The following is an 18,378-nucleotide window of genomic DNA, read 5'->3' as shown; positions in this document are numbered from 1 at the left end:
CCCCAAAACGCCCCCCTGGCGCCCTTCCTAGGCCCCACCCTCTCGCGCCCCTAACGTGGGTGGCGCAGTCAACTCCACCCCCAGACCGCTTTTCTTGGTTGGGGATCCAAGCCTCGGGGTGCCAGGCACTTTCTCCTGACGCGGAGTTGAAAGCAGCACGTGTTTAGTGGGGTAAAAGGGTGTCTCGGGATGTGCGTCTCGGATCCGGTATAGGTGAAGTCACGTCTGTGACTTCAGACACTCCGACCTTCCCGGGCCTGGCTGGCGGCTCGCTCGGAACCGAGGACACCCCGGTGGGCTAGGGCGAGGTGAGGGCGGGCTCAGCCAGGGCCATCCCAGACCACCTGTAGAGTCCATGTGTCACTCCTTTGTCCTCAGAGCGTCTACGGCGGCGCCCCTTTAAGAGACGGGGATCACTTGGGATGCTCCGCTGGTCCCCGTCCGCGTTCCCCAGCCCCCTCCCGGCCCTCCTCCCTTTTCCAACCCCAAGGTAGCAGCGCTGAGAGCCCGGGGCTCGGCGCGAGCCGCCTCCTCACTTCCCATTGGCTGAGAGCGCCGGGAAAGCGATCACGTGGGGGCGCGGCCATCCAGCCCCGGGGCCGCCATCTTGGCGGAAAGTTTGGGGGGAGAGCGGTCGGGGGCGCCGAAGGAGGCGAGGTTCCGGGGGTGGGGCGGCCAGGAGGGAAGAGGGCGAGCGGGCTAGCTGGCTGCGGCGAGTGAGGAGGCGGCGGCGACCTCGGCCGGGGAGGAGGAAGAGGCAGTGGGGGTGCGGCCGCCGAGGGGAGCTCCTCCCCCGTTCCCTCACCCCTCTCAGCTCAGCTCCTGGCCCCGGGCGGGGCGGGGGGACGTGGAGCGGAGCAGGGCGGGGGAACCGCCCCGAGTGGGATCGCGGCGCACCCCAGCTCCGAGCGCACGCCGCTCTCGGGAACTTTGTGGCGGTGCCGCAGGTGTGGGGGCCCGCGGAGGTGTGCATGTGGGGCACCAGGGCGTCGTGGAGCGCGGCCGCTGCCCTGTCCGGCCCCCGTTGGAGTCGCCCGGAGGAAGCGAGCCGGGAGAAGGACAAGCGAGAGGTAGGGGCCCGGGCAGGGCGGGCGGATGAGCCCCGCCGGTCCCTTCGCGGAGCGCTTTACAGCCTCCGCTGGCGCAGGGGGCTGAGGGTCGGAGCGCCTCTTCCCTCCTCCTGCCCCCTCCCCGCCGGTAGCAGGTGGGGAGTGTGCATGCTTCTGCCGGGGGAGGGGTGGCCCCGCGTCTAGGCACTGGGTGCCCTTTGGAGAGGGGGCAGCTTTCGAAGACAATTTGGAAGCCGACTTCTGCCTGCGCTTAATTTGCAGAGAGGTACCCACCCCTAGGTAAAAGCTTGTCTAAATTGACTGACACTGAGGACCTTCCTTTCACTTGGGAAAACTTTGCCAGGTGAGCTTTTCCAATACGGCGGGGAGTTTTTCGATTTGAGATGTAGGGGGGAATCCTAGTTGAACCAGGATTGTGTTCTCTTCTTTAGTTCTTTTTTCCTTTCTGTTTTGTGTTTTGAAAGGTGTGTACTCTCTTCCTGATTCTGGAGAAAAATGCCGGTCCGGAAGCAAGGTGAGAATTTATTTCGGAGATCTCTTGTGGATGTCACTTGCTTTTCTGTATGTCTTTTTCTTTTCTCATTGCTTGTGTTTTAAAAGTGTTTGTGGAACTCGGATGAGATGGCACAGTGCTAGCTAGCCTTACTACTTAGGGAATCGAAGCCTCACGTCATTCAGAAGATGGAAACACCTGTATGTTTGTCAAACTTTTTACCTTGGCGTCTCTCTAGTGATTATCGAGAGGCAATTTTTTCCCCTCAGAAATGTGTTTAAAAACTCTGAATTGGTGTTTTAATATTTCACTATCATTCTTACTAAACACTTTTGTGAGCAAATGTGGAACTGGCTAACAGCTAGTATTTTGAAACATTTAAGCTTTGGATTATAATGACCAATTGTAGATAATCTGCTTTTGCATATCAGATCAGCTGAAACTATGTTACTAATACTTTTATCAAATTATCTTTTATTGTCTACCTACCAGACATTTATTACAAACTACTCACCTTCCTCCTTTTTCTACTGTGACATGTTTAAATTTTTTTTGGATCATTCTAGGGAATATGTGTATACATGAACATAGTAACATCTATTGACGAGAAGGATTTTGGGTACTATTTAGATGTTTTACAGAATCATTTGCTACATAGCTAGTGTGTAATACTTTCTTGTAAATATATAAGTTTAATCAGACTCTATTTTTCTTCTCAGATACCCAGAGAGCATTGCACCTTTTGGAGGAATATCGTTCAAAACTAAGCCAGACTGAAGACAGACAGCTCAGAAGTTCCATAGAACGAGTTATAAACATATTTCAGAGCAACCTCTTTCAGGCTTTAATAGGTGGGAATTAAAATTTTATTTGTGACCATTATGTGTCAGCTAGGTTTAATGCTCCTCTGAATTTGTTTATTTAAGACTTAAGACAGTGATGTACTTGGTTCTCTGTGAGGCATTCAGTAACTTTAACATCCAGTGAGTTGCATATTTTGATAGGCCAATATCCTTTTCCAAAATATCTAAGAACTGAAAAAGCTTTCAGTATGATTATTTCAGTCCTAGAAAACAATATTTCACATCCTAGCATTAACAACTAAAAGAGGGACTGGTTACAAAAATGTTTCCAAACCCAAAAGGTTAGAACTGAATAACTGTTAGCTTGTTTCTGTGACTTGAATTTCTTTGGAGTGCCTGAAAATGTTTGAAGAGTTCTGCTATGTTTAAGAACATTCGTTACATTAACATAGACTTCTGTTTAAACTGGGAGTCAGAATTTTAGATCTGGAAAATGGTCTTAGAGATGATTTTGTCCAATCTTATTTTATAAACAAGAAAATTGAAACAGTTTTATTCTTAACTGTACCTTAAATTTGAGATGGTGCATTGTTTTAAAGGAGAACTGGACAAATAGTTATAAGTCCTGAATTCTATTCCTGACATTGTCATTAATTAAATAACATTATACAAATCATTCAATCTTTTCTAGGTCACTGTACTATGTGGGTGCAATGCAACAGTGGTTACTAAGCCTTTTTTCAAAGTAGTCAGATCCTTTTTTAAAACAAAATCTCATATTTTGTAACCAATCCCCATTATAAAAATGGGGTGATTTATCTCTGGCCTCTCCTCCAGGTGCCTCAAAAAGTGTGCGAACCACTGAAGTAGAAAATTTGTCCCCTTCAATTCTAAGAATGAAGTACTTTTTTAATTAGTTATTGACTCTATAACATATTAAAATAGGACGTATGCTTCATTGAATTACAGTTGTTTCCTCAGTAACTTCCAAGGAGATATGGCTTACATATATCTGTTGATAAAATAACTTTTGATATGATTTAAGGACTACCTTTAACTTAGTGTACTCTGTCAAAGAACTTATTGGTAAATTGATACTTTCTACTAAATTTGTTTTAGAATTAAAGAAGATTTTAAAGAAGACCACTCAAAACACCTGAACAATTAAAAAAATGTAACATTATAAACTTGAAAAAAACATTTGCAAGAATAGAGAGAACAGTATAATGAACTGCTATATGTGCCTGTCACCCATCTTTAAAAATTAGCAAGATTTTGCATTTTTTGTTAAACTGATGGGCACCTTTTACATCGTAATTGCTAAGCTCTAATGTTGAAGGTCCAAATGGGTGATCAAATTGGATTCTTCTGAAAAAACAACAAAAGAAGGGGAAAAAGTCATTTTTAGTTATTTGGTTTTCTAAATCAAAGTTAAACTTAGGAATGTTTAGGAAAAAAATACGTCCTTGTTTACATATAGATGTAGAGTTAGATACAACAGTCTTCCTCTGTGGAGTCTGCAACTTAAGAAAATTAAATGGTGTGTGAAGTAACCAAACAATCTATGATTCTTAGATTTCTTTATAGACAAGAGGTAGATTTCCTATGTTTGGAGGAATTTTTTTACATATTCTTCCTTGTCTGTTTTGAATGTGTTTATTTTTTTTAAGTTTATTGGGGTGATAAGTGTTAGTAAAGTTACATAGGTTTCAGGTGTACAATTCCGTAATACGTCATCTATATATCACATTGTGTGTTCACCACCCAGAGCCAGTTCTCCTTCCATCACCATATATTTGTATCTATTCTTATACATAATTGAATTCTAGTAGTTTTCTAATTATTAAGGTTGTATTTGTGAATCTTGTTTGTCCTGTATAATTTCATTGGTTGTGAATTTACTTTGATATTTAGATTAACTTATATTGTTTTATGGGATGTGGTATCAGATTTTGGTGTATGGAAAGTAATAGATTTTAGGAATTTTGAAGCAGGTAAACTTAGTGGAGGTGTTTGTATGTTTATATCCTGTAATTGAATTGTTGACACTACTAAATAAATGCGTTCTGTTGTGTTTGCTGAAATTGGGTTAATTTATTAGCCTTTATTACTTTTCTTAGTCTGAAAATTTTTAGGTCAGTAAGATTTTCTTTTTCCTCTGCACCTGCTCCATTGTTTTTGACAGTGTGAGAATGTACTCTATACTTGTAAGTCGCCCTAAACTATACCAGAATCCATTGTTTTTATAGCGTGTGCTGAAAAATCCTGGATTAACTGTTTTTCCCTTTACTCGGTGGCACTCTGTCCTCCGAGCTGCTATATGGACCATTGGATTAAAGGAGACATGGGTCTTGACCATCTGAGTTGTTCAGAAATCGTTTGGTGCTTAGGTTCTTGACTCTTGAGTTTGGAAATCATTTACTTAAGGTATAGTGAATTATCTTTTTACTTCCTTGGCATCAATTATTTATTGATTCTTTGAACTGGTAGTTTGTATTAACTGTTTTCATGCATTTAAAAAAAAGGTCAGGGGTTAAAAAAAGGTGAGGTTTGGGGTTTTGGTGTTATAGAAATGTTAATTCCCCCCACTCCCCCTGTAGTCGATAGATTATGTTTCTGGTACCTTGGGGTTGTCACTCATAGTGACAAGCATGTACATCTTGTGTTATATCAGTTCTAAGATACCAGTTTTAGGTATTTTGATATCCTTGAATTTGGGATGCATTTCATAACTGATGTATGTTGGCAGTGATTTTACATTCTAGAGGAACATGAAAGTATGGTGCATCTTCTAATTCATATCCTCAATATCTATATTCTCAATTCAATAACATGACAATCATTGTTCTAGCTCTTATGCTTGGTAGTATCCTTGAAGGATGGCTTGAAGATTAAAAAATGATTGAAAGCAGAAAAGTTTTTTTAACTTTTGAGTTTCAGCTGATAAGTTGTTTCTTTAGAGCTTAATATTTAAAGTTATATCTAAAAAAAATCCATGAGCTATATATTTGTTTAAAATTTATTACTAAATTTTAGTAATATTTATTATTACTAAATATTTATTTACTAAAATTTATTACTAAAAACATCTGGTGATCATTTTTGAATAAATTTGAGATAAAGTCTGCCTAATTTTAATCCCTGATTTAGGTGAGAGCAATTTGAAAACTTAATATATTTGATTTTATATTCTCATTTTTAAAATACTTTATTTGAAAATTTTGTGAGTAAAGCTGGGATATGGTTTGATTATAGTCGGAGTTCATGTGTTCAAATCCATAGTGGTTTGAGGTCATTTCTGATTCTTAGGTTTGTCTGGTATCTGAGATGATGACCTTGGTATTCCTCAGAGATTTCATGTCAGTCTATACCCTTGGGGTTACACTCACGGGATCAGAGGACTCATCTGCTTTTCTTGTGCACAGGAGCAAAACCTGGGCTTAGTATCAGGTTGGCTTTAAAGACTCGAGTAAGTTGAGTCATGTGATTTGTATATTGTGTCTACAATATATAACAAGCTTATTTTAATGCATCGTTTTATTTTTTATTTTTGCTTACTTCGAAATGAAGATGTCTTATAACAGTCCATTTCTGAGATTTGTTAGCTCCTACTTATCTGTTGCTATTCCACTAACTAATAGCTTCACTAACCCTTGTAAATACAGAGCGTGCCAAAAAAATGTTTACACATTTTAAGAAAGGAAAACACTGTATTAAAATTGTAATACTCAGTATATTGGGGTGTGATGTCCTGTGTATACATGTTTTTGGCACCCCTGGTATGGTAAAGGACATTTAAGTTTGTTATATTTGGTTTCAAAGGATGATTCCTTTTTTATTTTTAACTATAAAAAAATAAAATGTACCAGCTTAACCATTTTTAAATGTACAGTTCAGTAGTGTTAAGATTATTTGCATTACTGTGAAATAGTTCAGAACTTTTTCATCTTTCAAAACTGGAACTCTATACCCATTGAACAACAATTTTCTTCCTCCTCCTCCTCTCCCCAGCCCCTGATAAAACCACCATTCTACTTTCTGCATGATTTTGACTACTGTAAATACCTCATGTAAGGGGAATCATACAGTATTTGTCTTTTTGTGACTGGCCTAATTATTTTACTTAGCCTAATGTCAAGGTTCGTACATGTTATAGTCTGTAACAGGATTGCCTCCCTTTTTAAGGCTGAATAATTCTGTTGTATGTATATACCACGTTTTTGTTTATCCATTCATCCATCGATGGGTTGTTTCTATCTTTTGGCTATTGTGAATATTGCTGCTATGAATGTGTGGGTATGCAGATATCTCTTTGGGACCCTGCTTACAGTTCTTTTGGCTATATACCCAGAAGTGGGATTGTGGGATCATATGGTAGTTATATTTTTAATTTTTTGAGGAGCCACCATACTGTTTTCCATAGCAGTTGCATAATTTTACAATCCCACCAATAGTGCAGAAGGGTTCCAATTTGTTTACACTCTTGCTGATACTTGTTATTTTCAATTTTCTTTGCAGTGGCTATCCTAATGGATGTCAGGGTATGACTTTTTTAGGTGTGTGTGAAAAGTAATAATGTCTAACATTTATTGAGCTCTTTCTATGTGCTAATATAAGTATCAGTTATCATAATCCTATGAAGTGTATATTCACCTATGAGCTGTATATTCACCTATGAGGTGTATATTCACCTATGAGATGATTATACCATTTTATGGGTTAGAAAACTGAGGCACTGAAAGATGACGTCTTCTGTCCAAGGACCCTTAGGTACCAAATTGTGGAGCTAGAAATTGAACTCAGCAAATCTGAGTCCAGAGCCTCTCCTCACTGTCAACCATTAGGATGTTCTTTATCAAAAATTGAATGTTTTAATGTGATAAAGAACACTAACAACAAGCATGTTTAACATACCGTGTTTCCCCAAAAATAAGACCTAGCTGACCATCAGCTCTAATTCGTCTTGTGGAGCAAAAATTAATATAAGACCCGGTCTTATATCAAAATAAGACCGGCTATAATGTAATATAATATAATACTAGGTCTTATATTAATTTTTGTTCCGAAAGACACATTAGAGCTGATGGTCTGGCTCGGTCTTATTTACGGGGAAACACGGTAGATATTGATCTGTAGGGCCAGTGGTATTTTTTTAAAAGTTTACTTTGAAGGAGAATATGGTGGAATTTACACATTTTGAAAAGTGTATTGGTAATCAAAGTTTGTAGACTTGCAGCTATAATGGTAAATGTCAGAATTTCTTAGATTTTTTATGGCTTATTATTGGTCCCAGTGATGCTATAGTTTAGTCTGTTGCTAACTGTGTGTGTGTGTGTGTAACTTTGCTAACTTTGCAGGCTAGGTTTGAGAACACATAAGACGATATGGATTGTATTATTGGCTAAAACATGGAATTGAAGGAAAATTTTATTAATTTTTCAGTTGGTGGTTTTGATTGAATTAGATTACTTGCTAATAGTATTGCTTACTACTCCTCTGATGCAGTGCTTATTGAATCTGGTTGAATTCTCTTTAGAACCTTGTAATCACAGAGCTGTAAAAGCACCTATAAATATTTCTTCTAGTTTAAGCTATTTCATAAATGTAGGGTTATATTTTCCCTACTAAATATTTCCTCTTCTAATTATTTTTCCAGTACACCGGTCTTGGCCCAGGTGTTGCATTTAGTTGTCACGTGTCTTTAGTCTCCTTTAATGTGGGCACATTTCCACAGCCTTCCTTTGTCTTTTATGATATTGACATTTTTGAATAATACAGTTCCCCACCACTCTTTTTTTAATGTAATGTTTCTCATTTGGGGTTTGTGTTTTGTTTGCGGGAATTCCCACCCGTTCTCAGGAATTTTTTTCACTTTCCCGTTCCCGAATCCTGAGATACAAACTGTTTTCTGTTCTCCATGATGAATCATTTCTACAAAGTGATGGCCGATACTACCAACCACCTGGGTTCAAGGAGCCGATTTTCCCGTTTCCTGGGAAACGGGGTTCGGGAATGGGAAAGCGAAAAAAATTCCTGAGAACGGGCGGGAATTCCCGCCTGGAAACCCTATTTGCTTGTGTTTAGATTCAAGTTATATACTCGTATTCTTTAGGGTTCTGTATATCCAGAGGTATACGATATCTTCTGTCCTTCATTGGTGATGTTGATTTTGATCACCAAATTAAGTTGTTATGTGATTTCTCTACTCTATAGTCACTGCTTTTCCCCCTTGCATATTGTAAGCAATATGTGGGGGACACAGTTTAACACCATGCATGTTTCCTTCTTTTTAGCAAAACTTCCACCTAGAATTTAGCATTCATTGATAATACTTGGCCTGAACCAGTTTTTACTATGTGAAAATGACAGTTGAAAAATGACAGTTTTGTAACAGCAGTAATTCTCTACATTTTCCAGTTAATACTTGGCATTTTACTGTAATTAAAAGCCCTCCCATCTCTCTCTCTCTCTCTCTCTCTCTCTCTCTCTCTCTCTCTCTCTCTCTCTCTCTGTGATTGATAATTTATTATCATCCTTAATAATTTTGGTGCTCAGATCGTCCCAGGTTTATCTAGTGGGAGCCCTCTCAAGCTTGCTCCTTTGTCCTTATGACATGCCCCCATCATTTTTTTAGTACTTCCTTTCTTTTGACATAACAAGATTTTCCAGGTTCATCTTGTACATATCTGCCCCAGCGTTGGAATCAGCCATTTCTGAGAAGCTTTGTTCCTTTTGATACACACCTTGTTTTAAAGAATATGCATGTGAATATTAGTCAAATAGTAAACTGTTGAAATAATTTATTTTTGGACACTGGCTTGATATTTTTCCCATTTCTAGTGTGAAACACAAATTGTAATACTTTAAAATTTTATATGATCTTTTTCTTTGGGGATCAAAATGGCTATTTAAATGTACATTGGCTTAGAAGAAAGCTGTGTGTCTGTGCTGGAGTAGATTTTACTAGTGTATGTTTTAGTTAATAAAAACATTGTACTTGCTTTTAGTCAATTAACTGATACAATTTTTTCCTCTGCAATGGCAGGTTATATTTCAGTGTTTATTCAGCCTTCTGTCCTTCCATAGGGTGAATGTTCAGTTCAGAATGTTATTCTTTAAACACACACACACACACACACACACACACACACACACACACACACACACTTTCATTTTGCAAAACAAACTTCCCACCACAAGTAAAACAGAATTATTTCCTACATTGGGATTGATATTTAAAATTATCATGTAAGGTGAAAAAAATCACATCAGATTAAAATTATCCATGAAAATCCTTCAGGAATTTAACATTGTGCCTCATTAACTACAATTATTTTTTTCCTCTAGTGAAATGTAATAATTGTTTCTTGAGTTCAGCAACAGATGAAGTAGTAGTTGGCTTGTCAAATAGTGACCTCTTGTATTAAAAGCATATAATTCTAGAATCATACTCAGCACAGTTAAGATATAGAGATATACTCACATTATGAGAGGCACCTGAAAATGGACAGTACCCAAGGGAACAATCTTCTCCCTTCTAATTTTTTGTTTGTGACATTTACTTACTGGGTGGACTGATATGTAGAATTGCCCCTTTTTTTGGTGGAGGGAAGTGCTGCAGTTGGGTTTAAGGGCATATAATGTGATTTCTCTGTGCTATACACATTAACTATTTTTATACTGCAAAATTTATTATTGGATGTCTTTCCATTTTAATAGATTTGTACCATTTTAAATGACTGTTTACACTGTATAGATTTATTGTTGTTTTATTAATGATTTTCTAGGAGCATTTAGGCATGTACTTTTTCTGAACTATAAACAGCATTGCATTTGTATATGCCTCTTTTTTCTACATTCTTTATTATGTCCTTTGGATAAATTCCTAGAAATGAATTGCGTGGTAAAGGGGATGTGCATTTTAAAAAAGCTTTTGATTTAATTTGTTAAATTACCCTTAGAAATGTCATATCAATTTAATTTTTTTAGGCAGTATGGGGAAGAATGACTAATTCACTATACCTTAAAAGACAGAGTATTATCCATCTTTTTAATATCTTCTACTCTGATATGTGGAATATACTTTTAGCCATTTTGATGTTTTATTGTGTATTTCTTTGATTAAAGAAATAACCAATGATGTAAGAATTTTCTTACATCATTTATTTTAATTTCTTTTGTGAATTACTTGTTCCTGTCATTTGTCCCTCCAACCACCTTTTTTTCCTTTCTTCTTAGAGGTATAAAATCTATGTTAGAGATACCAATTCTGCCATGTAAGTTGCAACTAGCTTCCTTTGTCATTTATTTTTAAACTTTGATTTTTTTAACATACAGATATATTTATGTATAGTTAGATTTACCATTGTTTTTGTACTTTGTGCCCTTGATATCATGCTTAGAAAGGCTTTCCTATCCCCAAGATTATAAAAACATTTACATATGTTTAAATTCTTTCATGGCTTCTATTTTTAGCATTTAAATCTTTAATACATGGGAAAGTATTTTGAAATAGTTTGAGATTGCTTTTTAAAATATACATCTGTTATTCCCTTATACATTTTACTCCCTTATATATTAGTATACTCCCTTATATATTTTCTTAAATTATTAGACTTTAATTTTTCAGCAGTTTTAGGTTTACTGAAAAAATTGAGTGGAAAGTACAGAGTTCCCACAGCATCACCACACCTCTCACTCCCATTTTCCCTTGTTATTAACATCTTGCATTAGTGTGGTACATTTGTTGCAGTTGGTAAGCCAGTGTATTAGTATATTGTTAGTGACTGAAGTTCGTAATTTAAATTAAGGTTCACTCTTTGTGTTATCAATTGATAAACTTGACATACACCTTTGTTGCTTTGACATATTTCCACCATTATAGTATCATGCAGAATAGTTCCACTGCCCTAAAAATTGCTTGTGTATTCCTGTTCATTCCTCCTCCCTCCCCCACAACCCCTGGTAACCAGTCATCTTTTTACTGTCTCCATAGTTTTGCCTTTTCCAGAATGTCATATTGGAATCACAGTATGTAGCCTTTTCAGATTGGCTTGTTTCACTTATCGATATGCATTTAAGGTTTTTCTGTCTTTTTCATGGCTTTATATATTTTTATATATATATATATATATATATGTATGTATATTTATATGCATTTTTTATATATCTTTTTTTAAAGACTTCGTTTTTAAGAGCAGGTTTAGGTTCATAGCAAAACTGAGAGAAAGGTACAGAGATTTCTGATATACTCCCTGTCCCCACACATACATAGCCTCCTCCATTACCAACATCCCCCATCAGCGGGTGCATTTATGACAGTTGATGAACCTACATGAGCACATCGTTATTATCCAAAGTCCATAGTTTACCTTTATTTTATAGGTTTGGAAAGATGTATAATGACATGCAATCACCATTATAGTAGCATACAAAGTAATTTCACTGTCCTAAAAAGTCTTCTGTACTCAGTAGCCTGTTCATCCCTCTCCTACCTCCAACCCTTGGCAATCACTTTTTATTGTTTCCGTAATTCTGCCTTTTCTAGAATGTCGTATAGTTGGAATCACACAGCATGTAGCCTTTTCAGATTGGCTTCTTTCACTTAGTAATATGCATTTAAGGTTTCTCCACATCGTTTTATGGCTTGATAGCTCTGTGTGTGTGTGTATGTGTGTACTGAATGATACTGCATTGTCTGGATGTCCCATGTTTTGTTTATCCATTCACCTATAGAAGGATAGCTGGGTTGCTTCCAAGTTTTGTCAATTATGAATTAAGCTGCTACAAATATCTGTGTATAGGATTTTGTGCAGACACTTAAATTTTCAACTCATTTGGGTAAATACCAAGGAGTGCAATTTCTGGATTGTATGGAAAGTGTATTTAGCTTTGTAACAAACCACCAAACTGTTTTCCAAAGTGGCTGTGCTATTTTGCATTCCCAGCATCAATGAATGTGAGTTCCTATTGCTCCGTGTCCTCGCAAGCATTTGGTGTTGTCAGTGTTCTGTATTTTGGCCGTTCTAATAGGTATACAGTGGTATCTCATTGTTTTAATGTGCATTTCCCTGATGACATACGTGGAGCATCTTTTCATGTGCTTATTTGCCATCTGTGTATCATCTTTGCTGAGGTGTCTTTTAAGGTTTTCTTAATATATTTTTCCATTAAATGTTATTTTCTCATAGATAAGAGATGTTGCCTATATTATGTTAAATTATTACACATTGAGTGTGTTTATTAGACTTCCTACTCTGATCATGATTTAGTACTGCCTTATTTCTTTAGTTTGAGAAATGTTTCATGATTTGTGAATTTCTCTGTTTAGGGTGATGTCAGTTATCACTAAAAGCTAGAAAACTTTGACTCAGCCCCTTTTGAGATATTTTTGGAATTCTGTACATTTTTTATTTCCAGTGATTGCAAACTTTGAATTCTAGCAAGAAAATAACAAAGGTAAATGACAACTTTTTACTTAAAAGAAAATTTTAGTTAGAATTGAGAATTCTGAAATATGTGATTTTAGAGATTTCAAAAAATATACATATTTTTGTAATAGATAAGAATGATTCTCTCTGTTCTATTGGGCTGGTTGTGTTCAAGTTTAATTTTTGAGCATTTTTTCTGTTGTACATATTGTAGTTTTGTGAACTTATAATTTAGATCTTTGTTCAGGAACTGCACTTGTGGGAAAAATGAAGAATAGAGTGAGAAAACTGATCCAGTTGGTTCAACAAAATTAATGTTTTTAATTGTGAATTAAATAAAGGATAGTTTTTCTCTAATACACGTTTCAGTATTCCTGCATTTTCTTGTTTTCTCTTCTTGCTTGTTTTAGTGTATCAGTATTTGCAAAGGAAATAATTTTTTCAGAATATTAAATAAAAATGTAATCAGTTATTTTAATTGCGTGTAATATATCTATATCTATCTATCTAACTGGGTAAGCTATATGGATTTTCAGATGAGTATGAAGTCACTCTTGTCTATTAAATGGCAATCGTTTTGGCTACTCCTGTATTCTCCCATTTTCTTTACATTTTCATAGTAAAGATTTAAGTGTAGAGTTGAACTCAAGTTAAGTGTTTGCATAGGTTTATTAAAGGACTCTCATTTTACAATGGTTAGTAAAGTTGGCAATTCCTGATAACATAGTATTGAGAACTGTGATTACTGAAATGTTACTTTGCTGAGGTTACATTTTCTTTCAAAGTATATCTATTTTAATATAATTATGAGTAGCCCTATTATTGACATTGGATTTTGAAATATATAAAATGACTTATATAAACCAGAATTGAGAAATTTTCAATGCCTGTGAAAGAGGTGGTTAATTTAATTTTCAATTTTTTGAATAGTGTTAGAAATTAAAAATAAATGTATGCTTAGGTTTCTGTAGTACTTTAAATTTAAACATCAATTTTTTTATAGAAACTTACTTTTTAGATGTTTTAAATTGGAAAACTTCAGGTGTTATATAATTTTTTCCATCTCTCCAAAACATTATTGTTTTATCATATCTCTTCGTTTAATTCTTTTATTCTTCTTCCCAAACATATTCACTCCATTAGTATTCATTGAATGTCTTAAGTGTTCAAAGTAAACTTATTCTTTTTTTCATGAAGTTGGTCTTTGAGAATAACTTGGATTTTAAGAGTTTGGCATGTTAAATAGATTTTCAGGAAATAGAAATTGGAATAAAGCTAAGATTTACTGTGTTTGTTTTTGTTTTTTCTTTGATTTCTATTTGTGTAGTAACTTCCGTTTTACTTTAGGCCAGATATCTTGTGGAATTCAGTAATAAACTCCCCAGTTTAGAATACTTTAAATATTTTGAATCATAGAATGTTATTTTGTAAAAATACTTGTCACAATAATTTTCTTTTGCTAAATCTTTTTTGTTACGATCAGTGATACAATTCTCTTCTGACATGTAAAATGTAGATTAACTGTGAAGAACAAGGACTGCTGATAGCACTTGAAATATAAAATATATGTACTTTGGACTCATAAGAACAGTTCAATCTGTGAGTGCAATTTTTGCAGGAGGTGCCCATTTTTATTAGGTGCACCTTGAAAAATCTTGACTGATACAACTGAACGAATTGTAATGGAGACATAGTTTCTGAAAAAGTGTTACATTGCTCGTCTCTATAGTCACGGGGCACCCAAATTGTGAAGTGTGGTAGACAAATGAAATAGAATATATGAACTATGGAATGTTAGTCAAGATGAGATATTGGTTAAGATTAAAGATGTGTGTGTGTTTGTGTGTGTTTTTCTTTTTAAAGGAAAGTGATAACTGTGACAGACTGTCATACCAAAAACGTCACCATACTGTATTGTGTGTGTTCTGTTAACATGTGTTAACAGAAATATTTTAGTAGTTCTGCAAATGGTTTTAGGTAGCCAAGTATGATAACTAATCTATTTTTAAGTTGTATATTATCTGGCAGTATCAGTTATTCTGACCCCAATAAGAAACAAAGATATCTAAGTAGCTGAAATAGATATTATAAAACTCATGTATTAAATCCCATGCACTTTACTCATGTAAGGTCCCCTAGACTCTCACTCAGCTTGTTTTTTTTAAAATGTGATTGTGATTTACGTAAAATAAAATTTACCATGTTTAAGTGTACAGTTCAGTGGTGTTAAGTGCATTTCCATTGTTGTGTAGTTATCACCACTATCCATCTCTAGTACTTTTTCATCATCTCAAACTGAAACTCTGTACCAGTAAACAGTAACTCCCCATTCCTGCCTTACCCTCGTCCCCGGTAACAACTGTTCTTTCTGTCTCTATGAATTTGACTATTTTAGGTACCTCATATAAGTGGACTCATAGAGTATTTGTCCTTTCATGACATGCTCACTTAGCATAATGTCTTCAAGATTCATCCGCCCAAGTTGTAGAATGTATCAGAATTGCATTGTTTTTAAAGGCTGGATAATATTGCATTGTTTGCATATTCCACATTTTGTTGATTACCCATTCATCTATTGATGTACATTTTAGTTGCTTTCCCCTTTTGGATATTGTGAATAATGCTGCTGTGAGCACTGGTGTGCACATGCAGGCATACTTCGTTTTATTGCACTTTGCTTTATTGCGCTTCACAGATACTGCATTTCATCAACATCAGGGCAAGACCCTCCACAAGCAAAAGGATTACAACTCACTGAAGGCTCAGATGATAGTTAGCATTTTTTAGCAATAAACTATTTCTTAAGGTACATACGTTGTTTTTTAAGACATGATGCTATTGCACATTTAATAGACTACAGTGTAGTGTAAACATAACTTTTATATGCACCAGGAAAGCAAAAAATTCGTGTCACTTGCTTTATTGTGATATTTGCTTTCTTGAGATAATTGCTTTCTGGTGGTGGTTGAGAACTGGACCTGCACTATCTCCAAGGTATTCCTGTATTTGTTTGAGTCTGTACTTTCATTTCTTTTGGGTGTATACCCAGAAGTGGATCAAATGGTCATTCTATGTTTAGTATTTTGAGGAATCACCATACTGTTTTCCACAGCAGCTGCATAATTTTGTATTCCTACCAGTAATGCACAAGGGTTTAATTTCTCTACGTCCTCATCAATACTTTTTAGTTTTTGTTTTGTTGATAATAGCCACTCTAATGTGTATTTTACTCAGCTTATTTTGTCTTAAGCCTGATATAGTTAAAATAATATGGATATTTGTTTCTCTAGTCCATAGGAGCCCAGATACAGCAAATTAGAAAGGACCATTCAATAGATGAATATAAGACCTAGAATTAAGGCATTTCAATTGATAGTAGCAAGATGTGAGTGAACTTTTGAAAATTCACGTAGGGAGCACTTTATTCCTTGACCATACTAGATAGTGAAATGCTATTCTGAATTATATTAGTCTAGATCTCTGTTGTCGTCTATGGTAGCCACTAGGTACAAAGGCCATTTAAATTAATTAAACCTAAATAAAATTATAAATTCAATTGCTCAGTAACACTAATCACATTTTAAGTGCTCAGTAGTCATATGTAGCTAGTACTACCATATTGGACAGGGCAACTATATAAGATTTTTTTAAAAGATTTTATTGGGGAAGGGGAACAGGACTTTATTGGGGAACAGTGTGTACTTCCAGGACTTTTTTCCAAGTCAAGTTGTTGTCCTTTCAGTCTTAGTTGTGGAGGGCACAGCTCAGCTCCAGGTCCAGTTGCCATTGCTAGTTGCAGGGGACGCAGCCCACCATCCTTTGCGGGAGTCAACCGGCAACCTTGTGGTTGAGAGGACACGCTCCAACCAACTGAGCCATCCAGGGGCTCAGTGGCAGCTCAGCTCAAGGTGCCATGTTCAATCTTCAGTTGCAGGGGGCGCAGCCCACCATCCCTTGCGGGATTCGAGGAATCGAACTGGCAACCTTGTGGTTGAGAGCCTATGCTCAAACCAATTGAGCCATCCAAGAGGCAGCTCAGCTCAAGGTGCTGTGTTCAGTTTTAGTTGCAGGGGGCGGAGCCCACCATCCCTTGAGGGACTCGAGGAGTTGAACGGGCAGCCTTGTGGTTGAGAGCCCACTAGCCCATGTGGGAATTGAACCGGCAGCCTTTGGAGTTAGGAGCATAGAGCTCCAACCGCCTGAGCCATCATGCCGGCCCCTATATAACACTTTTATCATTGCAGAAAGTTCTTCTGGACAGCACTGGTTCAGATTTTCATTAGAAATGTTATTGAAGGGTAATATAGCAGTGTTTCTGTTAGCTAATTGTAGAATAAAAGATAACATAGAAATTTAATATTTGAAATTTGACTTACAATAACGGAAATACTAATTTTATGTAGTGATGTGTGCTACTTGAGATATTGGTAACCAATTACTCAGTACTCATTTAATGCTCCTGGGGTCATAATACTATACTAGGAGTTCTGGAGGTTTTTGTTGTTTTTGTTTTTTTGTAGGAGATCCTGTCTCGGTGTGTATATATAGATCTGTAAATATATATCTTCTACGTACATAAATATATTTATCTCTTACATATATGGAAATATGTGTCCTGCTATATAAATATACACATACTCTCACACATATATCTTCTACAAAAAAAATTCCTTAATATTTTCTGGAAAATAGTCTATATTTAAATTTCCTTCATTGGCACAATGTCTCTTAGAGCTTACCCCACAATCACACACACTAGTCAAGGCTCAGACATTGCAGTTGGTTTGCTATGGTTTTTTTTGTTTGTTTGTTTTCTTTATACAGAAAAATCCTTATGTTCAAACAATTTCTTTTCTCTTGCATGATACCGACTTTCTAAAGAAACCAGGCCAGTCATCTTGTAGAATGTCCTGGATACGCTTTTATGCTTTGCTTTTCTGGTGTTTAATTTGTTCCTCTATCCCCTGTATTTCCTGTGAACTAGAACCTGCTTAGGTTAAGACTTGTTTTAGGTTCAGGTTAAACAATTTTCGATAAGAACACTTTGTAGCTGATGCTCTGAATTTGAGTTTTTAAATTTTTTTATGATGGTTATGTGAACAGTTTTATGTAGCGATTCATGGTTTATAAATGCTTTCACATACAATTTTTTTCCTAGTAACATTCTTAACACCCTTTGTAGTAGGTTGATATTATCCTCAGTATGTAGACCTTAGTTTTATTGGCCCTTTACTTAGAAAGTTCTACAATTTCATTGGCTATTAAAACTTAAAAGGATGTTACTTTGTCTCTACTGTTTTAGCGCGTTATTAAAGGAGATACTAATCATCATACTGAGAAAGAAGTAAAGGTTACTGCATATATGTTATTATTGTGTATGATTTTGTATTGGATAATGCCCACCTTTGCTGATGAATAATAATTTTCCTCCTCTAAAAACTTAACTCAAAATTATACCAGTAGGTGAATAAAGAACTAATAGTGGTAAACTTAGACATTATGTAACTACCACTCAGAGCTTCTGAGCAGCATGAATAACCAGTGTTATTTTACTAAATTTATATAATTCCAGCTGATAGCAA

At 36.3% G+C, this 18,378-nt stretch overlaps 1 protein-coding gene across 13 annotated transcripts in view; it reads left to right on the top strand.

Annotated features, from left to right (window-relative positions):
• The first annotated feature begins 588 nt into the window (after nucleotides 1-588).
• DLG1 (discs large MAGUK scaffold protein 1) overlaps nucleotides 589-18,378 on the top strand; it is a 247,770-nt gene continuing 229,980 nt past the window's right edge. For 12 of the 13 annotated variants that reach the window (XM_081073459.1, XM_081073475.1, XM_081073476.1 and 9 more), the window contains exons 1-3: nucleotides 589-1,070; nucleotides 1,535-1,584; nucleotides 2,283-2,414. In XM_081073459.1, coding sequence (XP_080929585.1) covers nucleotides 1,566-1,584; nucleotides 2,283-2,414 — 151 coding nt within the window. In that variant the 5' untranslated portion in view covers nucleotides 589-1,070; nucleotides 1,535-1,565. Of the gene's footprint in view, nucleotides 1,071-1,331; nucleotides 1,414-1,534; nucleotides 1,585-2,282; nucleotides 2,415-18,378 lie in introns of all 13 variants that reach the window. The other variant, XM_081073466.1, reaches the window with a different exon arrangement.

Source organism: Rhinolophus hipposideros (genome assembly GCF_964194185.1).
Source record: "Rhinolophus hipposideros genome assembly, chromosome: 2".
Lineage (NCBI taxonomy): Eukaryota > Metazoa > Chordata > Mammalia > Chiroptera > Rhinolophidae > Rhinolophus > Rhinolophus hipposideros.
This window is presented reverse-complemented; position numbering and strand designations above follow the sequence as displayed.